Here is a 25,931-nt window from a genome sequence, read left to right as displayed (position 1 = left end):
AGATGTGGTAGGTGATGAAGACAGCCAGAACTGTACACACTAACGAATAGTTTAAGTAATAAGAAATCTTGAAAATCCAAGTAGCTTCTTGGTCTGATAAACATACTTATATGTATATCATACACACATTCGTATACCGAAAAACGGATAGTTCAGGCTATAGTGATTTCTTTCCTTTATGTCTTGTAGAGCTGGAGGAACTTCAGTAAGCTGAAGACTGTTCAGAGGAAATTACCTAATTGAAAATGTCTGGGCTAAGAGACTGACAATAAAGGAAACTGGCAAAAGTACTCTTTAATTACAAGTTCTTTTTCATCTTCATCCAACACATTGATTTATGTGCTACGCTGGGTTTGTATTATGTCTATATTTTAATTCCACAAGTAGACACTAACTTTGTTGAGAGCAGCGATATTCATTTCTTCAATTTCATTTGTGTTAAGCCAACTGTAGGTGATAGTGCTCTGTACATCATAGTTACCTGAAAAATGATTGCTGATTTCTGGTATTGAAACAAGATTTCATAAAATAAACAATGCAATTAAACTAGTTGTTTGAAGTACTGAACTTGGTAGGTCAATCTTCAAAAAGGAAGCTACACGACTGTCTTAGCAATATTTATAGGTATATTTTATGTAAGTAGGTAGGTTTCTTGGAAATTGAAATGGTAATATGGCTTTAGAGTAGTAACACACAAAAACTGTAGCTCTGTGCTCTCAGCTAACCACTTTTAGTATCACCTGGACTGCTTATTAAAAATTCAAATTTCTTATCCCTACCCAGATCAGAATAAAAATACCGGGGGGTTGTAGCTCCAGGTACCTACATTTTAACAAGCACCCCAGATAATTGTGATGCACACTGAAGTTTAAGAACTACTCTAGCCTGTAATCTCAGGTGGTAAGGCATTTTATATATACATATATATACACACACACATATATACACACATATACACACACACAAGCAGAAATGGTAATTCTATGGGAAAATGGAAATCAGCAGGTGAAGTGAAATGTCGATTGCCATCAGGAACAGGAAACTAGTTCACCATTACACATCAGGGAACTGGAAGAATTCTTGAGATTTAATTTTTTGGGTGATATATTCTTGGCAGTTTATCAGGGCTCATTTGCAATTATGGTCTTTCCCTTTTGAAGCCCTCAGATAGTTCGCTGGAATTTTAATTTTAATGGCAATTTCTTGCATCTATTGTAACAGCATTCGTATGACCAGCTTATAAGCAATGATCAGGGCTAGTAAGATGTCACAGAGCTGCGGTGACTTTTCCTTATCAGTTGGGGGTTGTTTTGCCATGAAACCATCGTGGAAATGGAAAGACAACGTGAAAATCCTGCGTCCTTGTGATATTTCATCAGTGGGAGTCAGCGGGGATCTTAACGCAGTGAGAGGCAAGATAAATGGATGAGAGGCATCAGCTCAGGCTTACAAGAGCAAGATGTTTTTAGTCAGAGTGTTTAAGATAGCTCTCTAAACTTGGAGCAGTGAAATACAAAAACGAGTGTCTTTTGAGGGCAGCTGGAAGATGACCCGAGGGGAACTTTTATCCTGGGGTGGAGTCCTGCGAAGCAAGCCGCAGGTGAGGGCGTGGGCCAGTCCTGCGCCTCACTGCTATTAGGCGCAAGGACATTCGGAAACACACTCAACGACACCAGCAGCGAGCCTGACAGAAGCGGCTCGCCAGCGGGAGCAACAACTTGAGGCGAGCCGTTAGCCGCCTCGCCTTCCTCGCAGCACCCCTCCCTCTCCCCGGGAAGCCCGTTCGGCTCCGCCTTTTCGGCTGACGTCCCGGGCGAGCGGGGGCGGGCGCGTGGGTGGGCCGAGCCGTCTGCAGCCAGCGATTCGGCTGGCTCTGCCACACCACCGCGCGCCCCCGCTCCGCCCGCCCCTCCGGGCGCGTCTTTTCCGGGATCGCGCTGAGCCCCGCCTCCGCCGGCTGTCCGGGTGCGCGCGCGCCGCTGCGGCTTTTTCTCTGGCCTCCACGGCGCGCTCCTCCTCGTCCCAGCGCTAGCGGGCACGCGGTTCCTTTTTGCGAGCTTCCCGAGTGCCAGGCGCCAGCCGGCTGCGAAGACGCGGTGGGCCGCCCCTCCGGTGAGTATCCCTGGCTGGGGAGGCTGCGGCCCCGGCACCCTTGCCCTGTCGGTACCAGGGCCCCATCTCCAGGGTGGGGACTGGCGTACCTCACCTGAGCCGGGAGGAGGTTGGGTGGGCATTGCAGCTGCTGGAATCGGCTCGCTTTTTTTCTTGAGCTAGGGCTATCTATCCGCTCGCCTCCGCTGGGGCCGGGAAGATTCCCTAGGTTACAGTAACCTCCTGTGATGGAGTCTGGGGTCCTCGGAACCCCAGCCTGCCTCTTCCTGCCGCTCACCGCATCCCGAGGGCTAGAAGTCATCTTCCTGATCGGGGTAGTAGGTTTTGCCACGGCCCTTTCCAGAGGAGACCATGAAGTGCTTGCTAGACCTCCAAACGACCTTTAGGATGCCCCTAAACCTCAACTCCATTTTGTCCCCTCCCAGTCACTCTGTTAAAGAGGGCCAGGGAGTCTCTCTAGCCCTAGGCATCCGCCCTCTCGAATTTGAGGGATGCCCTCGCTTCCGATATCTTCCTTGCTTCCAATATCTTCCTAGCTTCCGTAGGATTAGGTATGTTAGAAAACAGCTGGATCCTGGCGACGCGTGCTTTCCTTCCTTCCCCCACCCCCGTTCTTTCTGTCTACATCCCTGCCTTCAGTGGGTGCTATATATTTAGTATGAGCTTTATTCACTTCCTCTTCCTCTCGTTTGAGTGCCCGAAAGAACTGTGGCTGATGTCTATAGACATAGAAAAATCTAGGAGAATATGATTCATTGTCTAACCCCATCAAGGGGTTACATATTTTAAATAAGACGTCATTTCTCCTCTTCACTCCAGCATCTCCTCCTTCAAAGGCATTTTTCACCCTCTTGAAATTAATTTGCTCTATTAGCTCTTTTCACCTAAAAAAAAGGTCAACCGTCGCCCTGAGAAACAACAGTGAGATGCAAAATAAGGGTAAAATGGCATTGAAATGAATCCCTTTGAAAAAGTAAGCGGTTTGCTTTATTAGTTAATGGTCTCATCAGCGCTTCAGTTTCCTCTTCTGCAAAAATCAGTCTGTTGAACTAGAGCATAACTAAGGTTCCTTCTAGTGTTTTGATTCTAGGACCTCTAAATTCATGCAGGCTGCGTAATGCAAATTTAACCTGATTAAAGCCTTACTTCTCATAGTTGCTTGTCACTTTAGTTTTTCTTTTATTTTGTCTCTAACAAGAAAGACTTTTAAATATTCTTGATACATAAGACAGCAGGTGAAGATTCAATGATGGTACTGCCATTGAGCATATCAATCAAGATTTTAATAATGTAAGGCCTCTTCCTTAAATTGTAAAATAGCTCATCTTTTGATTGAAACTGCTAAAGTGTAAGACATGTAAGATTCCTGTTAGAATTAACACTCTGCCATTTAGGTGGGGGAATGAAACATTAAACTGTCAGTATACTTGTACCTTAGAATAAAGTACCTTATTGTCCTGATATAAGAAATAATTTGACAACTAAAAATCCATGGAAGGTGTAATACAGCAATTGAAAGCTTGAGTAAATTCAGTTTTGTGGGTTTTTTTTTTTTTTTTTTTTGGAAAACCCCCTATTTAAAAACACAAGTGATTTAGATTAAGATATTTCTTTCAGTATTTTTGGTAGGGGTGAGATGGGTGAAGAAACAAGAGTCTTGTTCAATTCAAAGACAAGAGAAATGAATTGGAACTCTGAAGAGGCTCAGGTTCTAGACCCAGCTCTAGTTAGATATATAACCTTGAACAAGTCACTTCACCTCTCTTAGTGTTTGCGTCTGTAAAATAAGTGTCTTTATGGCTGTTGAAATGATCCACAAGTCCCCCAATTTGAATGATATATTCTTAAAATGAATATATATGACAAATATATATGTATACACACACGTATATAATGCCATTTGCATTAAGGCTGTCATAAATCCTGTTATACCCGTTGAGTAGAATGTTTTTCTCAAAGGTTTGTGTATAGTGGTTTCAATTTAGGTATACTTAGTTCTTAATTCATCCTGATTAAATAAATTATTATATGTGAAAATCTGTAAACTCAGAAGCATTTTACAAATGTTGGGTATTACGTTAATTTCTGCTTACAAGTGAAATGTGTGTTATACAGCACTATTTTTTAAACGTCCATGGCTTTTAGAAATTTGTAAGGGAATGGCTAGGTGCGGTGGCTCACGCCTGTAATCCCAGCACTTTGGGAGGCCGAGGCAGGTGGATCACGAGGTCAGGAGATGAGACCATCCTGGCTAACACTGAAACCCCGTCTCTACTAAAAATACAAAAAATTAGCTGGGCGTGGTGGTGGGTGCCTGTAGTCCCAGCTACTTGGGAAGCTGAGGCAGGAGAATGGCGTGAACCCAGGAGGCCGAGCTTGCAGTGACCCGAGATCGCGCCACTGCACTCATATACTGCCTTACAACTGTAATTGGCTAGGAACTTTAAAAGCATATGTGGGCATCTCATTCATTTATTAATTCATTCAACTGTCTTCTTCCTTCATCTGTCACTTATGTCAGGCCCTCAGTACATGATGGTTAAGAAGACAAACCCTATTCTATGAGTTTATACTTTGGGCTGATGGAGATGGTTGTGAGGCATGTGGAGAGACAGATGTACATGCAGTTTATTTTTATTAAAAAGAACAACAGTCAAATCAAGGACAAACAAAATTCTGGAGAAGTTAAGGCTCCATAGGGAAGGAAGATAAGATTCTATTGTAGCCTGTAGACTCTTTGACATTACCTTTTTCTCCATCCTTTCACTTTCAATTGCTGAGCCTTTAGCAAAAGTAAAAGCTTTGTTTTTCCACTTCTACCATTGGCTGGTCTTATATACTCTTTCCCTTTTAACTTTTTATTTTGAGATACTTGTAGATTCACATACAGTTGTAAGAAATAATACGCTTTATCTAATTTCCCCCAATAGTAATCTCATGCATAAGTATAGTGTAACATCACAACTACAAAATGGAAATAGATACAATCCATCAACCTTACTTAGATTTCGTCAGCTTTAATGCAGTCATTTGCATGTGTGTATTTAATTCTACATAATGTTATCACGTGTATATTCATATAAGTACCACCACAGTCAAGATACAGAACAATTGCATCACCACAAGGATCCTTTTTGTTGTCTTTTTATAGATGTAGCCATCTCCCTTCTTCATCCCTGACTCCTGGCAACCACTGATCTGTTTTTCATGTCCATAATTTTGTCATTTCAAAAATGCTTATATAAATGAAATCACATAGTATATAACCTTTGGAGACTGGCTTTACTTCACTCAGCATAATTCCTTGGAGATTAGTTCAAGGAATGTACCCTTTATCAATGGCTTGTTCCTTTCCATTGCCGAGTGGTATTCCATAATATGGATTTACTGCAGTTTGTTTACCAGTCACCTGTTGAAGGGCATCTGATGTTTCCAGGGTTTTTGTTTGTTTTACTTATTTATTTATTTATTTATTTATTTATTGCCTGTTTTGAATAAAGCTCATATGAACAGTTGTCTACAGGATTTTGTATGAACATAAATTTCTGTTTCTGAAATGCCCAAGAGTGTACTTCTTGGGTGGTATAGCACTTGCATGTTTAATTTTCTAAGGAACTGCCAAACCATTTTCCAGAGTGGCTGTACCATTTTACATTCCCACCAGGAATGTGTGAATGCTCCTCATCCTTGACAGCATTTGGTGGTGTTACTATTTTTTATTTTAGCCATTTTTATAGGTGTGTAGTAATATATCCTCCTAGTTTTAATTTGCACTTTTCTGATGGCTAATGATGTTGATCATCTTTCCATGTGTTTATTTGCCATCTCTGTATCTTCAGTGAAATGTCGGTTCATGTCTTTTGTCCATTTTCTATTTGGATTTTTTTTTTTAACCTGGTGAGTTTTAAGAGTTTTTTATTCTTTTTTTTTTTTTTTTTTTTTTGAGACGGAGTCTCGCTCTGTTGCCCAGGCTGGAGTGCAGTGGCGCGATCTCGGCTAACTGCAAGCTCCACCTCCCGAGTTCTTGCCATTCTCCTGCCTCAGCCTCCCGAGTAACTGGTACTACAGACACCCGCCACCACGCCTGGCCAATTTTTTTTTTTTTTTTTTTAGTAGCGACAGGGTTTCACCGTGTTAGCCAGGATAGTCTCGATCTCCTGACCTCGTGATCCACCCGCCTCGGCCTCCCAAAGTGCTAGGATTACAGGCGTGAGCCACTGCGCCTGGCCTTTTTATTCTTAATACTAATCATTTGTCAGGTAGTGGTTTGAAAATATGTTCTCCCAGTCCGTAGCTTGTCTTTCCAACCTCTTCACAGGGAATTTCACAGAGCAAAAGGCTTTAATTTGGATGAGGTCCAGTTTTAATTTTTCCTCTATGGACTGTGCTTTTGGTGTCAAGATATCTTATGAACTTTTGTTGTTTAATTTTATTCCTTTCTGTTCTGTATAACATCCATTATTTCTGCAAGCTACTTGAGTATTTTCTCTTTCAACAATTTTAGAGCTCAAATATATTCTGTGAACAAGTGGCCTTAATGGCTTAGAATGTCAATACATATTCACACATGCTCTCACTATATTAAAATGGCTGCCTTAAAAATATAATGTCTACCTCACCAGGCTGTCAAATGAAACATTAAAATTTGTATTTTAAAATTAAATAGATGCATGATATGCTAAAGAGGTTTTTGGTCTCACTTTCTTTTTTTTTTTTTTTTTTTTTTTTTTTTTTTTTTGAGACGGAGTCTCGCTCTGTCGCCCGGGCTGGAGTGCAGTGGCCGGATCTCAGCTCACTGCAAGCTCCGCCTCCCGGGTTTACGCCATTCTCCTGCCTCAGCCTCCCGAGTAGCTGGGACTACAGGCGCCGCCACCTCGCCCGGCTAGTTTTTTGTATTTTTTAGTAGACACGGGGTTTCACCGTGTTAGCCAGGATAGTCTCGATCTCCTGACCTCGTGATCCACCCGTCTCGGCCTCCCAAAGTGCTGGGATTACAGGCTTGAGCCACCGCGCCCGGCTGGTCTCACTTTCTAAATTAAAAATATTTTGGCAAAGCTGTATCATTTTCCATCAAGGATTTTGGTAAGTAATCCAAAAAACAAATTTGTGTTCTTATTTAAATGCAAAGTCTACTTCTGCATTTTCAGTAGTGAAGTTATGATTCATGACCATGTATTTAGCACTCTTTTCTACTCACTGTTGATTATGAGAATAATGAATAAAAGATCATTGTATTTGACTGTCTAGACTGCATTTTTCCTTTTATAGCAGCTACATAACACTCATTGTAACTGTTTTTTGAAATAAGTATTAGGTTCAAGGTGATTACAGTTTTATATTTTGAAAAATGTATGTGCTCATATGAGAAGGACTTATAGGAAAAGGTTAGTGATTAATTTTGAGAATATTCATTTCTGTAAGGCAGTACTGAAATCATTATTTGTCCCTTCAGTGTTACTATATTTACTCAAATACGTGTGCAATGAGGGAAGTAGATTCTTATTTGAAAAAGATAAAACATTGGTGTAAGGCAGGAGCTGGCAAAATACTGCCTGTGGACAAATCCTGCCCACCACCCGTTTTTGTAAATAAACTTCTCTTGGAATATAGCCACATCCATTCATTTATGTATTTTCTGGCCGCATTCACAATACAACATCAGAGCTGAAAAATAGACCTTATGGTCTGTGAAGCCAATTTTCTCTCTGGACCTTTATAGAAAAAGTTTGCTGACCCCAGAGATGAGGTAACCTTATAAATTGTTGATTTACACACACACACACACACACACACACACACACACACAATTTAACAAACTATCCTGACTTTTTATATCTTCTGGTTCCATTTCTAGGTGATACTGTGATTCAGGAGAGTGCATTCATTTTCTTTACTAAGTCTCCAAAGCACTGTGTTCTAGGAGCAGCAATAAGGAATGCACAGAGAATTGAGACGGTTGATTTGTTGTTAAGTGTGGGTTATTTAAATGTGAATGTAAATTTACATGTGTGGCAACCAGTAAGCTGCAGATAGACTAATATGCAGTCTATGATGTCTTTTGGAGACCCTGTTGTGAGCCATAGCGGTAATGAGAGAGCCAGGCATAGTCATGTTTTTGCTCCTGAAACTGCTATGTGATCCTTAACTACATAGTAGTAAGAGCCTATCAAACTGAACTTAGACTGTTGGTTTATTATTTTGTTTGTACAACTTCCTTTCTTATAACTAAGCAGTTGACACTTTAGTTCTTTTAAGTGTTCTAAGTGTGATGCTGAAAATGGAAGTTGAGTAAAGACAGGTGGCTGTGTATTTAGAAAGTAATACATCTCCATCTCTCATCATACATAAAAATAACTTAAGGACATATTTTAAAAATCTAAGTATATATTAAAAAAAAATCTTCTGGAAAGCGTGAGACATCATAACCCAGTTAAAAAGACAAGTGATGGCCGGGCCCTGTGGCTCACGCCTTTGGGAGGCCAAGGTGGGAAGATTGCTTGAGCCCAGAAGTCTGGGCAACATAGTGAGACCCTGTCTTTACAGAAAAAAAAAAAAAAAAAAAAAGGCCAGGCATAGTGGCATGTGCCTGTAGTCTTTGCTACTCCAGAGGCTGAAGTGGGAGGATCCCTTGAGCCTGGGAGGTCAAGGCTGCAGAGAGCTATGATTGCACCACTGCACTCTGGCTTGGGTGATAGAGTGAGACCCTGTCTCAAAAATAAATAAATAAATAAATAAAAATGAAAAAGCTTCTACATATGCAGTAGAAGCTTTAATTGACCTCCACTGACTCACCACATTGAATAATTTTTATTTCCTTTGTAAAATACAGTATACACTGAATACTTGGTATTAGTTGGTGGATCTCCAGTACTCCAGTGTGCTTGTGTACCTACCAGTACAGTAAATTTTTTTTGTTACTAAACCTGTATATGTTGGTTGTATTTGTTTGTTTGTTTGTTTTTGAGATGGAGTTTCGCTCTTGTTGCCCAGGCTGGAGTGCAATGGTGCAATCTCAGCTCACTGCAACCTCCGCCTCCCAGGTTCAAGCAATTCTCCTGCCTTAGCCTCCCGAGTAGCTGGGATTATAGGTGCCCACCACTATGCCTGGCTAATTTTTTTTTTTGTATTTTTAGTAGAGATGGGGTTTTGCCATGTTGGCCAGGCTGGTCTTGAACTCCTGACCTCAGGTGATCCACCTGCCTCGGCCTCCCAAAATGCTGGGATTACAGGCGTGAGCCACCGCGCCCGGCCATCTAAAAGGGTTTTATACTCACATTACTTTTCAAATGTAAAATCAATGGGCCTGGAGTTAGAGAAAAAGGTCTTGGCCTCTTGGCCCTATATGGAAAGTTTGAGGCTGGCATGGTTGCTCATGCCTGAAATCCCAACATTTTTGGGGGCCAAAGCAGGAGGATTGCTTGAAGCCAGTTCAAGACCAGCCTGAGCAACATAGCAAGATCCTGTCTCAAAAAAAAAAAAAAAAAAAAAAAAAAATTAGCTGGGCGTGGTAGCACACACCTGTAGTCCCAGTGACTCAGGAGGCTGAGACAGGAGGATTGATTGAGGCCAGGAGTTCAAGGTCACAGTGAGTCATGATCACATCACTGCATTCCAGCCTGGGAGACAGAGTGAGATCCTGTCTTTAAATAAAAAAACAAAACAAAAACAAACAAACAAAAGACCCAGGTCAGGTACAGTGGGTCACGCCTATAATCCCAGCACTTTGGAAGGCCAAGGCAGGCAGATCTCTCGAGGCCAGGAGTTTGAGACCAGCTTGGGCAACATGGTGAAACCCCATCTCTACAGAAAATTGTTGTTACTATTTTTTGAGACGGTGTCTTGCTCTGTCACCCAGGCTGGAGTGCAGTGGCGTGATCTCGGCTCACTACAACCTCTGCCTCACAGATTCAAGCGATTCTCCTGCCTCAGCCACCCGAGTAGCTGGGATTACAGGTGCTCACCACCACACCTGGCTAATTTTTGTATTTTTAGTAGAGATGAGGTTTTGTCATGTTGGTCAGGCTGGTCTCAAACTCCTGACCTCAAGTGATCTGCCTGCCTCAGCTTCCCAAAGTACTGGGACTACAGGCGTGAGCCACCATGCCTGACCCAAAAAATACAAAAAATTAGTTGGGCATGGTGGCGTGTACCTATGGTTCCAACTACTGGGGAAGCTGAGGTGGGAGGATTGCTTAAGTCCAGTAGGTGGAGGTTGTAGGGAACCGTGATCACTCACGTCACTGCATTCCACCCTGGGTGACAGAGGAGACCTTGTCTCAAAAAAACAAAAACAAAAATTAGCCAGGCATAGTGATGCACACCTGTAGTCCCAGCTGCTTGGGAGGCTGAGGCAGGAGGATAGCTTGTGCCCGGGAGGCAGAGGTTGCAGCGAGCCAAGGTCACGCCACTGCATTCCAGCCTGGGCAACAGAGCAAAACCCTGTCTCAGAAACAAACAAACAAAACAAACAAAAAAGCCCCCCCAAAATAAATCAAAACCATACACACAAAATGTTTGGTGAATGAGTGTATATATATACACCACTGATGAAGGTGAAATGTTTGCCATACATATTTTTTATGATCGTTTACCTGAAATTAACCCTTTAAATTATGTAACCAATTGTTCCAAATCACATTAGATAAAAAGGGTTTCTACTGCATAATATACATAATAGAGAAAGAGCTCCTACAGATCAATAAGAGAAAGGTACCCACTACAAAAAGCAAAAAGTGGCAGAAGATTATACGTGGGCATTTCCTAGGAAAATAAGTACTGGTGAATAAAAAAGAAAAGATGTTCAAATTCACTCTGGTTATTAGGGAAATGTAAACCATTTTTCACCAGACAAATTGGCAAGAACTTAATATAATATCCACTTTTAACAAATAGGCATTCACATACACTGTTAATGAGAGTTCACATGTATAACTCTTTGCTGAAGAATACCAAAATCATCTCATTTTTAAATGTGCATACATTTTGACCCAATAGTTTTATTAGAAAACAATTCTAGGGAAATATCACATGTGTATAAATCTATGTATAAGGTTTCGATGCAGTGAAACTGTAACTGAAAATTTGGCAGTATCCTAAATAGCCATCAGTACGGGAATAATTCAAATAATGATACATTATACTGTGGAATACCATTGAGCTATTAAATAAAAAAAGGAGAAAAGCCTTTCGGTTAGACCCATATACACTGACATAGGAGTTCCAAAGTATGCTGTTAAGCAGGGGAAGAGAGGGGGAGGGAGTCAAAGAACTGTTGTATACCATAATTCCACTTATCTAAAAATAAACCCTCATCATATGTATGGGTAATACAAAACAATCTGATTGATACACATCAAGAGTAATTATCCCTAGAGGAAAAGGGAATGGTGTTAGAGGAGGGCAGTATAGTTTTACTTTTTCCCTATACAGTTCTATATTATATGTTATAATTTACAATAACTATTTTGATAGTAGGTATGCAGATTACCAATATGAAAGATTTGCACACTGGAGGATGCTTATTATAGGATTCCTTCATTCTACAACAACACTGTACTATAAATGTAATTAAGCCTTGTACTGAACACTCAGGTTTTTTAAAAACATGACGTTTTCTGCTATCGATGAAGTACTATTGGTATTTTCTAAATTTTTGAAACCAAAAATATAAAAAAGAATAAAAGCAGTAATTTCATACCCAGAGACATCCATTGTCAACTTTTTGGTATATATGCTTGTGCTTATATGTATGGACACTTGCATGCACATGTGCACACATATATCACCTTTCTACAAAAATGGGTTTTTACTGTACATACTGATTTGTAACTTGCTTCTTTAACTCGACACTATATTGTGAGCATCTTGCAGGATCAGTAACTCCAAGTAAGTGAAAAAGACTTTTTTGGGAAAAGACCAACATCGTGCCATGTAAATATAGTGTTTTAGTTAAAATAACTGGTTTCTAGGACAAACCATAATTAAAAAAAAAAAAAAAAGTCATGGTCACCAAAGTAAATAACCAAGGATTTTTAAAGTCTTTAATGTTGAATTAGTTCAGTTCTGTTTTGAATTTAACTATGAACGTGTTATTTATATTGTAGTTACCAATGACGATGTAAAAGTGCAGTGTATTAAAATATCATTAGGAAGCTTTTTTGGGTGGAGTTTGATTTTAACGAAGAATTAAAAACTGAACCTGAATGGTTATTTTTGTTCAAAGAAAAACCAACTGCTGTGGCTAGTTTTTGGTAGAGGTGTGTGTAGTTGTATTCTTTTACAACTTATAAAAGTAAAGAAAATCTAGGTATCTGTAGCAACATTAATCTTTTTCTATGGTATCTCAGTTTGTAGTTTATCAAATTGATTGTTAGGAGAACTGTGTCAGATAATTAAGTTTGATTTGGGCAAGTATGTATGCTACTTTCTCTTGTTATCTAGAAGTATTTGTTAAACAAATTTGCTGAAGACCCATTATAACTTCCTCTGGGTTTATGCTGTAGGATTTAGAGGTGAAAACATCTTACATTTGTTGAAGGCTTTTTGTTACTTATGACTTTCCATGAATTCAACAGTGCCTTTTACAGAAGAAGATTCTACCTGGTAGACAATGGTGTTAATGTGAAAGCCCAACATAGCTATACTCAGGTTTTTGTTATGATGATTGAAACAGTGTCCCTATTCTCCAAAGCCATTTAGGCCTTTTTGGAATTGATTTCACAGTACAGGGGATTTTAGGTGCTAATCAAGTTAGCAGATTTTAAAGGGAATCAGGATAGAGTTTCTCTATTTCTCACTTGATTAATGAGAGGGCATGTGAGATTAAACTTTTAGAGAGGTATTGAAAATGTTAATGGTGGATTCTTGTGGTAGTAGTTATGAGGTTAATGCAGTGGGGAGGTATGGTGAAATACCTGTTTTTTTTTTTTTTTTTTTGACAGAGTCTTGCTCTGTCACCCAGGCTGGAGTGCAGTGGCGGGATCTCGCCTCACTGCAACCTCTGCCTCCCAGGTTCAAGCGGTCCTCCTGCCTCAGCCTCCCGAGTAGCTGGGACTACAGGCGTGTGCTACCACACCTGGCTAATTTTTGTATTTTTAGTAGAGATGGGGTTTCGCCGTGTTGGCCCAGCTGGTCTCGAACTCCTTATCTCAGGTGATCCACCCACCTCGGTCTCCCAAAGTGCTGGGATTATAGGCATGAGCCACCACACCTGGCCCCTGTTTTTTCTTAGGTATTCTGTTTTATTACCTTTAATGTGGACTGAAAGTGTTTTAATACTATAAATAATGATAGGGTTTTGAAGGACCAACTCTCCTGCGGATACCTGAATGATGCTTTATCAAAGAAAACCTGGAGAAATAGACAGAGCTGCCACTGCTAAGATGGTGAAAATTCACTGTGCTCAGGATATGTTAGTAATTTCTGCTTTTCAAATGAACTGAAAACTGAAAACTTCCCTCAGTCAGGAGACAGGAACTTGGTGAATGAGGATAAGATTCAGTCATGGTTTTGAGAAGAAAAAGAAGAACTAGCACTAATACCGCATGGCATGAATCCAAGTAAAAGATCCTGTGTTCCACATGACCACTGAAGATACTAAGTTGAGAAGCAGCTTCAAAGAATAGTTGAAAAATCACAACTTTACTGAAGGGTAGAACTGGGCAGAAGTAGCTGTAGCAATTGTTAGATGAATATGTTTCAGACAGTAGAAAAGAGAAGAGAAGGCCTAGGATAATGATATTTCTTCACCTGGAACCACGGAAACTTTCCAAATTTGGTCAACAGTCAATAGCATGGTTAGTCTAGGATGGTTTAAAGTCTTTAGTGGAATATTTGGGGTTCAGAAAGTGTCAGGAACTAAGGTAAGACCCATTTCAGAAGGCATCGGGGTCCCTTCTATACCCAGACAATTCCTTATAGGAATAAGTTAGAATTTCTGTGAAGCAAGTTGTTTCCATAACGTGGAAACTACAAAAGGCAGGGCTCAGGCACACAGTATTGGTAAATTATAGCAATCCGTAGATGGGAAGCTATGTAGTTTTTTTATTTACTCAAGTAGAAATGTGAATATTAGCATATTCATTCAAATAGAGTTACATGTTATAAACTTTTTTTTTTTTTTTTTTGAGACGGAGTCTTGCTCTGTAGCCCGGGCTGGAGTGCAGTGGCCGGATCTCAGCTCACTGCAAGCTCCGCCTCCCGGGTTTACGCCATTCTCCTGCCTCAGCCTCCGGAGTAGCTGGGACTACAGGCGCCCGCCACCTCGCCCGGCTAGTTTTTTGTATTTTTAGTAGAGACGGGGTTTCACGGTGTTAGCCAGGATGGTCTCGATCTCCTGACCTCGTGATCCGCCCGTCTCGGCCTCCCAAAGTGCTGGGATTACAGGCTTGAGCCACCGCGCCCGGCCCATGTTATAAACTTTTAAGCAAAATGACTGACCTAAGTATGTTATACAGCTCAGATTTCCGCCCAGAAAATTTTCGACTATTTTACTGAGATTTTATTTTTTAGTGTCAAGTATTAAGGCCAGGGTTTTTATGTGGAAGAAGTTTTTTAAAAATTTATATACACATTGACTTAATTTTAACATCCTCTTGATCATCAAGAGATTAAGTATTAAAATGTTTGTGGGAAGGTAGCTTTTTTTTGAGGCAGAGTCTCTCTCTGTTGCCTAGGCTGGAGTGCAGTGGCGCGATTTCGGCTCACTGCAATCTCTGCCTCCTGGGTTCAAGTGATTCTCCTGCCTCAGCCTCCTGAGTAGCTGGGATTACAGGCCTGTGCTACTACGCCCAGCTAATTTTTGTATTTTTAGTAGAAGAGTGGTTTCACCATGCTGGCCAGGCTGGTTACAAACTCCTGACCTCAAGTGATCTACCTGCCTTGGCCTTCCAAAGTGCTGGGATTACAAGTCTGTGCCACTGTGCCTGGCCAGGAAAGTAGCTTTTTTGTTTGTTTGTTTGTTTTCTGTGAGACGGAGTTTTGCTCTTGTTGCCCAGGCTGGAGTGCAATGGCGCAATCTCAGCTCATCGCAACCTCTGCCTCCCAGGTGCAAGCAATTCTCTTGCTTCAGCCTCCTGAGTAGCTGGGATTACAGGCATGTGCCGCCACACCCGGCTAATTTTATATTTTTAGTAGAGACAGGGTTTCTCCATGTTGCTCAGGCTGGTCTCGAACTCCTGACCTCAGGTGATCCGTCCACCTCAGCCTCCCAAAGTGCTAGGATTACAGGCATGAGCCACCGCGCCCGGTGGAAAGTAGCTTTTTAAAGGAAACATTCCCCCAAAGAATTTACTTCATTACATGTGGTATCCCTTAAAGTACAGACTGTTTCAGAAGAGACAGTAGCAGAATGAAAACTTTCATGGTGAATTCCCGACCTTCTTTTTTATTCCTGTTTTGAAATGGAGTTCCCCATCATCACCATTACAGCTCAGCCATATCTTTGCATTTCTTTGTGGACTTGGTTAGAACTGAATGATTGATTTTCAGCGCGAGGAGTACAAAATAGGGGAGTTGACACTTGCACCAGCCCTGACAGCTGTCTTGAATCCTAGCTCAGTAGGGGTCACTCTTAAGCTGCCGTAGGCGTAACAACTTTTACATAGGTGGCACTTCTGGCACTTTGGAGAACATTCTAATGGTGGGATAGTTCCTTAACCCCTGTCTTATCTCTGTGGTACCCTCCATCTATGCCATTGTTGTTTGGTTACATAAAATGTTTCTGTGGAGTGATTGGCCTATGATTGCAGTGACAATATTTAGTAAAACAGAAGATTTGTTCCTAACACACATTTTACAGAGCTGATCTTTTTATTGAAAAACCCCTAACCCTAAAGACCATGCTTTTTTGTTTGTTTGTTTGTTTGTTCGTTAGCCTCATAGGGATAAAGTGCTTCCTTATAATCTTGTTTCCAGTTGTCTTCAACTGAGGAAGTCTATTGACTGTCTTCCTACACCCCCTTTGATTGAAGGATCACCTTGTTTAGGGCCCTGCCAGCTTAAAAGAGGAGGTGGATGCCATACTAGCATATTACCAAAGATGAGGAGGAGTGGCAGTGAACTTAGTCTATAGCCAGAGTGTACATTGAGTTTTAAAAACCAAGAATCTGAGATCTAGTCTCTACTTAAGAGACATATTTAAACAACAAATTGTAGACTATGGGATTTCTTTTCTTTTTTCTTGAGACCGGGTTTCACTTCTGTCACCCAAGTGCAGTGGTGTGACCTCGGCTCACTGCAACCTCCACCTTCTGGGCCCAAGTGATCCTCCCACATCAGCATCCTAAGTATGGGGACCACAAGTGCGCGCTACCATGCCCAGTTAATTTTTGTATTTTTTGTAGACACAGGGTTTTGCCATGCTGCTCAGGCAGGTCTCCAACTCGTGAGCTCAAGCAGTTTACCTCCCTCAGTCTCCCAAAATGTTGGGATTACAGGAGTGAGCCACTGCACTTGGCTGACTATGGAATTTCTTAAGCTGAGTAGTATATTGAGAAGTCTGCAGTATTTCATTTGATGATCAGTCTCCAGTGAAGATTTGCAAAATTGAGTCAAAACTGAATTTGTCTTTCTTTTTCAAAGTTGGGATTATTGTTATATAACACTTACCTGTTACCTTAATGACTTCAGTGAGATGTAAGCAACACGTTTTGAAGCAGCTGACTTTGGGTGAAACAATTATTTTTCAACCTGGAGTTGATTTCTCCAATTTTGCATCATTCCCAGCAAATTGTAACATTAAGGTCATATCATTTGTCCAGTCTTTTCTAAATGCTGTAATGTTTTGTCATGAAATCATGGGAAAATGTTACTTTTGCATTGTGAGGAGTGAGTAGGAATTTGTTTAGGACAGAAAACCAGATCTTAGAATTGTGGACTTTGCTTATGACGTCTGCCTCTTTAGTTAAAATCAAAGTTGCACAGTTACCTGTTTGAGTTGCATAAAACTGTTCTGTGGAATGATCCTCTAAACCATGGTTGTCCAACCTTTTGGCTTCCCTGGACCACGTTTGCAGAATTGTCTTGGGCTACACATAAAATATGCTAACACTAATGATAACTCATGAGCTTAAAAAAAAAAAAAAAAAAGGTGTGTACATAATTTTCACAGTATCTACCACCAGAGATAAGCAAAAAAGTCCTCGCATTCAAAGGGTTGGACACGACTGTGAGTATAAACTATTGGCAATTGTGTCGAGTTTGATTTTTGTCCAGGATTGGGGACATGTCCTGCTATCGCCGGACCATTTTTTTTCCCTTGCTCTTACTAGTACTGCCCCATTGCTGCTGAAAGAGCAGGGTGCTGTCTGGGCTTGGCACAAGGCTCTGAACCTCAATGTCATTCCCTTCTAGTTTCAGGTATTAGCAGCCCTGAAAACTATAAGATGGGGCTGTTGAAAGCATTTTGGTATTAATCTTTTCTTGTTCTTTTTTTTTTTTTTTTTTTTTTTGAGATGGAGTTTTGTTCTTGTCACCCAGGCTGGCGTGCAATGGCGCTATCTCGGCTCACTGCAACCTCCACCTCCTGAGTTCAAGCAATTCTCCTGCCTCAGCCTCCCTAGCAGCTGGGATTACAGGTGCCCACCACCACGCCCAGCTAATTTTTTGTATTTTTAGTAGAGATGGGGTTTCACCATGTTAGTCAGGCTGGTCTTAAACTACTGACCTTAGGTGATTCGCACGCCTTGGCCTCCCAAAGTGCTGAGATTACAGGCGTGAGCCAATCTTTTCTTATTCTTAAAAAAAAATCTGGCTTGTAAGACACGGTCACATAGCCATCAATCAGAGTTAAAGATGTATGGTAAGAGAGAACAGTTTTGTTTTCAAAACTGCCCTCTGTGTTGGCCTTAGTTTTGTCTTTGATGAAAAAGCAAACTACCTTCTTATATTTTATTGCTATTCATATTGGTTGCAGCTGCTTCAGGGAGGATTGAATTACTGCCTAGTTTAAAGGTGCTATATCTTAAATAATCATAGAAATAGCTGCAAAAGGATATCTTAAAGGTACATTACATTGCAGATGCAACAGAAGCTAAATGCATTAGGATACATGGGCAATATCTACTAGTAGGAAATATCAACACTGTTAGGATTACAGCAGTTTTCTTGGCTGACCTTTGTATGGGGATACATAACTCTCCTTCCTTAAATAGTATTTCATTGAGATGGGAAAAAAGACTCCTGCTCTGCTTGGGCTTTTTTAGTGCTCTGGCTCTTCTCTTTAAATCTGTTCTTAGAGTTCTTGTTTTGGCACCATGCAAAAGTGCCTTATACTGAGGCATTTTAAGTACTTAAAGAATGAAACTTCCATTGGCTGTGTTACACAGTGGAACTAACCTATTCCAAACTTTACACTTGCTGGAGTATTATAACCAGACAGCAGCAGTGTTGTTTGTAACAGCTGGCTAGTCTGTAGATGAAATTGATCAAGATGTTTTAGTTTCTCAGTTGGTGCTTTTCGACTCTGTATTTTTCTTCCTCTGTTCTTTCAGAACCTCACTTTCATCCTTTGGCTTTGCATACTATACTCTTCCTTGCCCCAATATTTGAAGGAAGTTTTTAAATAACATTCATTTTCTTTTTTTTTTTTTTTTTTTTTTTGGAGACGGAGTCTCGCTCTGTTGCCCAGGCTGGAGTGCAGTGGCCGGATCTCAGCTCACTGCAAGCTCCGCCTCCCGGGTCTACGCCATTCTCCTGCCTCAGCCTCCCGAGTAGCTGGGACTACAGGCGCCCACCACCTCGCCCGGCTAGTTTTTTGTATTTTTTAGTAGAGACGGGGTTTCACTGTGTTAGCCAGGATGGTCTCGATCTCCTGACCTCGTGATCCGCCTGTCTCGGCCTCCCAAAGTGCTGGGATTACAGGCTTGAGCCACCGCGCCCGGCCATAACATTCATTTTCAAAGCAAGCCAGGTGATACCTAAGTAGTAACAGGTATAACTGGTTAATTCCAGAGGGTAACTATTATTTTTAACTTTTAAAAAGCATATAATTGTCAGGTTGGGCAATTATTATAGGGTTGAGGATTGCCTCGTGTGTGACCTTCCTTTCCTATTCTATCTACATGTCTAGTTCTCTCTGTTAGTCTACTGTCCACTTAAAATATCAGTTGAACGGTAAGCTCCACAAGGGCAGGGCATAGTATATACTTACTGAGTATTTCTTGAACAAACGCATGCACATGTACCTGTAACTACCCAGGGTTTAGGAAACTAGATTTTTAAAAATATTTTGAAGGAAAAGGGTTGTTACTGGCTATACTTAACTTTTAATTTTTTCTCTCCTTAAATCAACATGTTATTCTTCAGCAATGATGTTTACAAAACCAAATAAAACAGAGAATTAATCGTTTCCCACTTCAGGGAGTCTGTACCCAGTGGGGTGACGTCACTGTCATATTTAGGAGAGGCCAGATGATATAATTGCCTTTATAACTTTCTGTTGCAATTTAAAAGAGCATAGTGACTTACTACCAGAAAAGGTTTGTGCCACCGTATTCTCGCTTATATGTAGGGACCACTTAACCAGATGGATACTTTTGTTTAGATTTTTTAAAAGTTTTAGTTTCATGCCCTCTAGATTTTAAAAATATGATCTTATTATATGATTTATTTTTTTGATCTCTCTATGTATATATTTTTTTCTTTTTTTTGAGATGTAGTCGGAGTGCAGTGGCATGATCTCAGCTCACTGCAACCTCAGCCTCTCGGGTTCAAGTGATCCTTCTGCCTCAACCTCCCAAGTAGCTGGAATTACAAGTGTGCACCACCACGCCTGGCTAATTTTTGTATTTTTAGTAGAAACAGGGTTTCACCTTGTTGACCAGGCTGGTCTCGAACTCCTGACCTCAGGCGATCCTCCCACCTCACCCTCCCAAAATGCTGGGATTGTAAGCATGAGCCGCTGTGCATGGCCTCTTTTATAATTTTAAATTACAGAAAATTTGTTTAAGATAGTTCAGAGGTCCCGTGTAATGTGCACCCAGCTTCCCCTAATGTTAACATTTTATGTAACACTAGTGTGATACTATTGACTAAACTAAAGAATTTATTTGGATTTCCCTTGTTTCTCTACCAAAATCTTTTTCTTTGGTTTCAGAATTCAAAATTATTATACATGTTTATTTTAGAAAATGTATGTTTATAAAAGTGTAAAACAAAATACAGTAATCTTCCTACCCAGAGACAACTACTGATATTTTTAGTATATATCCCTCATTCCTTTTTTTTTTTTTTTTTTTTTGAGATGGAGTCTTGCTCTGTTGCCCAGGCTGGAGTACAGTGGTATCATCTTGGCTCACTGCAACCTCCATCTCCCAGGTTCAAGCGATTCTCCTGTCTCAGCCTCCTGAGTAGCTGGGATTACAGGCTTGTGCCACCATTCCTGGCTAATTTTTTGTATTTTTAGTAGAGGTGGGGTTTCACCATGTTGGCCAGATTGGTCTCGAACTCCTGACCTCAGGTGATCTGCCCACCTCGGCTTCCCAAAGTGCTGGGATTATAGGCATGAGCCACCACACCTGGCCCTTCCGTACTTTTTTACATGGAGAATATAAATCCATTCCCCCCAAAACTGTTGAGATTTCCCTAAAAGACAGGTTTCAAACCTATTTCATGTACTGTTTTGCATTTTGCTTTTTTTTTTTTTTTTGAGATGGGTTCTTACTCTATCACCTGGGCTAAAGTGCGGTAGCACAATCATAGCTCACTGCAACTTCGACCTCCCCAGGCTCAAGTGATTCTCCCACCTTAGCCTCCCAAGTAGCTAGGACTACAGGCACTCATCACCACACCCGGCTAATTTTTTTTTAGTGTTTTTTGGTAGAGATGGGATTTTGCCATGTTGCCCAGGCTGGTCTCGAACTCCTGAGCTCAAGGGATTCCCCACCCCACCCACCTCAGCCTCCCAGAGTGCTAGGATTTGAGGCGTGAGCCACCACACCTGACCCACATTTTGCTTTTTTAATACTTAATATAGCATTTAGTTTTTTTGTGAACCTCTTGCCATGTTTGCTGTTTTTAATACATGTAGTTACATAGTCATAGGTTGTTTAATGACAGTGACATGTTCTGAGAAATGGGTTGTTAGGCAATTTCATCACTGTGAACATTATAGAGCGTACTTACAGAAACCTAGATGGTATAGCCAACTGTGCACCAAGACTGTATGGTACAGCCTATTGCTCTTCGGCTACAAACCTGTGCAGCATGTGACTGTATTGAATACTGTAGGCAGTTATAACACAGTGCTCAGTATTTATGTATCTAAATATATCTAAACATAGAAAAGGTACTATAAAACAGTATAAAAGATCATAAAATGGTCCAGCTGTATAGGGTGCTTAGCACTAATGGAGCTTGCAGGACTGGAAGTTGCTCTGGGTGAGTCAGTGAATGAGTGGTGACTGACTGTGAATGCCTAAGACATTACTGTACACCACTGTAGACTTTATAAATACTGTACACTTATGCTACACTAAATTTATAAAAGAATTTTTTAGTAATAAGCCTTAGCTTACTATAACCTTTTTAGTTTATAAACTTTAAAATTTTTTTGACTTTTTGATTTTTTTATAACATTTAGCTTAAAACACAAACACACTGTACAGCTGTACAAAAATATTTTTTTCTTTATGTCCTTATTCTATAAGCATTTTTATATTTTTAAAATTGATTTTTTTTCTCTTTAAACTTCTGTGTTAAAACTAAGACACAGTCTAAAACAACAACAACAAAGAAAACTAAGACACAATCACAAACATTAGCCGAGGCCTATACAGGGTCAGGATCATCAGTATCACTGTCTTTCACCTCCACATCTTGTGCCACTGGAAGGTCTTTAAGGGCAGTAACATGCATGCAGCTGTCATCTCCTCTAAGAAGAGTGTCTTCTTCTGGAATGCCTCCTCGAGGACCTGCCTGAGGCGCTTCTTGAGAAGGTGTCATTCTTTTCAGAAATATTGATACATCCATGGTGGTTTGCTAGATTTGTTCCTTTTTTTTTTTTTTTTTATCATAGATATTCATGAATAATGTGCTCTGCTGTGACTTCACTAGTCTACAGGAATTTTTCAGCTCCATTATATTCTTATGAGACTACTGTATATGCAGTCTGTCATTGACTGAAACATTACTGTGTGGTGCATGACTGTAGTTTATTCGCTATTTTTAGATATTTTGTTGTTTCCATCTCTTTGCTCAGTTAATTCTTCATGATTTTAAGTAAAAGGCCAACTGTATGTGTCTTCTCAATCTTTTCCTCCCTAACAAATGAGAAATATGACAGTCATCATTACAGTGGCTCAATAAGCCAGTGATTCTAAATATATGTATATTATGTTGAACCACTTGAAATTGCCTTTTTTTTTTTTTTTTTTTGTCTGTAGCAAATTTTTTACTATTGGCAATTTTATGTGGTTCAACCTAATAGCTTAAAAAAGCTTTCTAGGTTATTCTGACCACCCTGCACCCCTGTCCCATCTCTCACTTCCCTGAGAATCTGCACTTAGAATAGTGAGCTGTTTCTGAAGCCTTTGGACTAGGCAACAATGTTGACAAACTCACCTTCCAGGAGTCTCTGATAAACACAACATCCTGAAGACATATCCTTGCGTTGATGACATACGCAGAGAACTTTAACTATAGTGACTTGCATCTGTGTGTCAATACAATGGAGATAGACTTCTGAGTTTTCACCTAAGCTCTGCAAGAGAGCCTGATGTTCCTCTATCCTGGTTCCATGTCTGTAGTGACTAGCTAAGGACAGTGGTGCCACCCAGTGGCACGTTGTAGACAAGCTGCTGATGTTGCTCTAGCACTCTTCACTGTATCAAAATTCTTCTTTTCTTTCCCATCCCTTTCCCTTCCCTTCTTCCCTTCTTCCTTCCCTCCCTCCCTCCTTTTTTCCCTACCTCCCTTCCTCCCTCCCTCCCTTCTTCTCTCCCTTTCTTCCCTTCCCCTTCTCCCTTCTCTCCTCCTTCCCTCCCCTTCTTCCTTTTTGTTTTCTTTCTTTTCTCAGAGTCTCACTCTGTCGCCCAGGCTGGAGTGCGGTGGCGCAATCTCGGCTCACTGCACCCTTCACCTCCCAGGCTCAAGCGATCTTCCCACCTCAGCCTCTGGAGTAGCTGAGACTACAGTCATGTGCCACCACGGCCTGCAAATTTTTGTAGAGACAAGGTTTCCCCATGTTGCCCAGGCCAGTCTCAAACCCCTGAGCTCAAATGATCCGCCCACCTCAGCCTCTTGAGTAGCTGGGACTACAGGCACCTGCCATGGCACCTGGCTTTCTTTTTCTTTCTTGTATGCTCTTCCACATTCATGGTCTCACTTTCCTTTTATTTTCCCCACCTGTGCCACTGGTATTTATGCGCTTCATTTTGGCCAGCTGATAATATTCAGGGAGCTACACTAGCCACATAATTTTGCTGTGACACCCTTATTTTAATAAAGCTTTGGAATATAGGATGTGAAATAATAAGTATAAACACCCTGAACACACTATCACTTACTCTGCTTATGAAGTCATGGTTCTTACCCAGAATTGGCATCAAGTTTGTTCTTGGTCAGAATATGGCACTTCTTGGCCAGGCATGGTGGCTCACCTCTGTAATCCCAGCACTTTGGGAGGCTGAGGTGGGAGGGTCACTTGAGCCCAGAAGTTTGAGACCAGTCTGGGCAACATGGTGAGACTCTGTCTCTACAAAATTTTTAAAAACGAACCAGGCATGATGGTGAGTGCCTGTAGTCCCAGCTACTCAGGAGGCTGAGGCGGGAAGCTTGCTTGATCCCAGGAATTTGAGGCTTCAGTGAGCTGCGATTGTGCCACTGTGCCACAGCCTGGGCAACAGAGCAGGACCCCATTTCTTTAAAAAAAAAATGCCACTTCTCCTGTTCAATGGTGAGACTCCTAATATATGAGAGGAGGCTCTCCTATGTATTTCAAATGTGGAGAGGCATATACTTCTACTCAGATTGAAAGACTTAGCTTGGAAATCCTTTTTTGGTTTCCTTTCTACATAATGTGACTTGTTATTTCATTCCAACTTAATTCCAAAAATATTTATTCAGCACCTACTGTGAACCAGTACTGTGCTAGGCCCCAGGTATTACAGTGGTTATCAAGACAGACATGACCTCTGCCTCTAAGGAGCTTACAGCCTAGCAGGGGAACAGAAACTTAGACAAGTTTAAGTGCTATTCTGTAGAGTACTTTGAGGTCAAATAGTAGAGGCACCTCATATAACAGGAGGTCAAGGAAGGCTTTCTACATATTTCATTTAAATGAAGACCTAAAGGGAAGCAAGAAAAGGCAGAAGAGAATGTTACTGGCAGAGGGAAAAACATGTGCTAGAAGCAGAGATGAGAGATTAAGCTTGATGCTTTTGAGAAATTAAAAGAAGTTCAAGTTCATAATGGCTAGAGCTGTAAGATCAACTCATTTAAGCCTCATGACAGTACCTGTAAGTAATAATATTATGCCCTCCATTTTTACGGTTGTGGCAAATGAGGAAAAGATGTTAAATATTTTGCCCTAGGTCATCCGTCTCTAGTAAAGTGGCACAGCCAGGATTTGAACCCAGGTCATCTGGCTGTAGTATATTGGCTCCTAACTACCATACTGGATTGCCTCTCAGCTGGGGCATAGTCTTCCTTAGTAAATGGAATGGTCTGTCTGGTACTACATATCATAAAACGAGCTGGAGCTTATAGGATCTGGATTAGTTTAGAAATACAGGTTTGCTTGAGTCTTTTATTCTTGATTGGGAATGAACTGCTTCATTTGATATGCAACTCTGAGGCTACTGACACATATTTTCCAGAAAATCATAGATGGGAAATTATAACTGGTTACATATTTTATTACAAAAATAAAATTAGTGTGAAATATGTATTTCCTGCAAGGCTAAGGTTTTTGTTTGATTATTAAAGTTAACTTGGCAATATCCTTTTCTCTTATTTTTAAAGTTAGTTAGGCTGAGTGCAGTGGCTCATGCCTGTAATCCCAACCCTTTGGGAAACCAAGGCCAGAGGATCACTTGAGCCCAGAAGTTTAATACCAGCGTGGTTAAGATAGTGAGATGCTTACTCTACAAAAATAAAAAAAGTAAATTAGCCGGATGCAGTGGTGAGTTCCTAAGTCCTAGTTATAGGAGGCTAAGGCAGGAGAATCCCCTGAGTCCAGAAGTTCAAGGCAGCAGTAAGCTGTGATTGTACCACTGTACTCCAGCCTGGGTAACAAAGCAAGACTCCATCTCTAAAAAAAGAAATAAAAAATTAAAAAATAAAGTTAGTTAAAGGGTGAATGTAACTTATTAAATAGGACTATAATTTTTTTAAAGTCACAAATTAAATACCTATACACGGAGATATTTTCTTACAATGCATGTGATTTATCCTATTTGTGTTTAAGATACAAGTGTGTTTTTTGTGAGATGAGAAATTGACTTCAGTTTGAAGTCATCAGTTAAGGTGTTAATCTAGATTTTAGAAATTAGATTATAAATGTTGCACATAAACTAAGATTGTAGTAATTTGATATCATTGAAACACTTGGAATAAAGAGTCTTGTGTGTATGTGATTAATGGTGTGCAGCTGGTGCTTTCATTTACTTGCCCATCGTATATGACTGTGGATTCAAACAGGAGTTTTTACTTGGAAGTGTTTTTCCAGGAGTGAAGGTTGGCTTCTGCTAATATACCCATGCCATACCTATACTGCCTTGTTCTCTGTGGGACGAAAGTTAGGATACAACTAGGGTCATCATTAGGATATTTTTGCAAAAGAAAGAGGGATTTGATAATTATGCTGGGACAACCACAGGACA

The 25,931-nt window shown here is 40.7% G+C and overlaps 2 protein-coding genes across 13 annotated transcripts in view; one reads left to right on the top strand and one right to left on the bottom strand.

Moving 5' to 3' along the window:
* ACSL4 (acyl-CoA synthetase long chain family member 4) overlaps positions 1 to 25,931 on the top strand; it is a 110,700-nt gene that overhangs the window by 25,071 nt on the left and 59,698 nt on the right. For 9 of the 12 annotated variants that reach the window (XM_065538130.2, XM_015444024.4, XM_015444022.4 and 6 more), the window contains exon 1: positions 1,953 to 2,112. The exons of the other annotated variants lie outside the window; for them this stretch is intronic. The gene's annotated coding sequence lies outside the window, so the exon portion shown is untranslated. Of the gene's footprint in view, positions 1 to 1,952; positions 2,113 to 25,931 lie in introns of those variants that run through there. 12 annotated transcript variants of the gene reach the window in all.
* On the bottom strand, positions 276 to 2,737 carry LOC107128542 (uncharacterized). Its single transcript, XM_015444025.4, has one exon. The coding sequence runs from the start codon at positions 2,232 to 2,234 to the stop codon at positions 1,479 to 1,481; it is 756 nt and encodes a 251-aa protein (XP_015299511.3). The 5' UTR covers positions 2,235 to 2,737; the 3' UTR covers positions 276 to 1,478.

The sequence above is a fragment of the Macaca fascicularis genome, chromosome X (genome assembly GCF_037993035.2).
Source record: "Macaca fascicularis isolate 582-1 chromosome X, T2T-MFA8v1.1".
NCBI lineage: Eukaryota > Metazoa > Chordata > Mammalia > Primates > Cercopithecidae > Macaca > Macaca fascicularis.
This window is presented reverse-complemented; position numbering and strand designations above follow the sequence as displayed.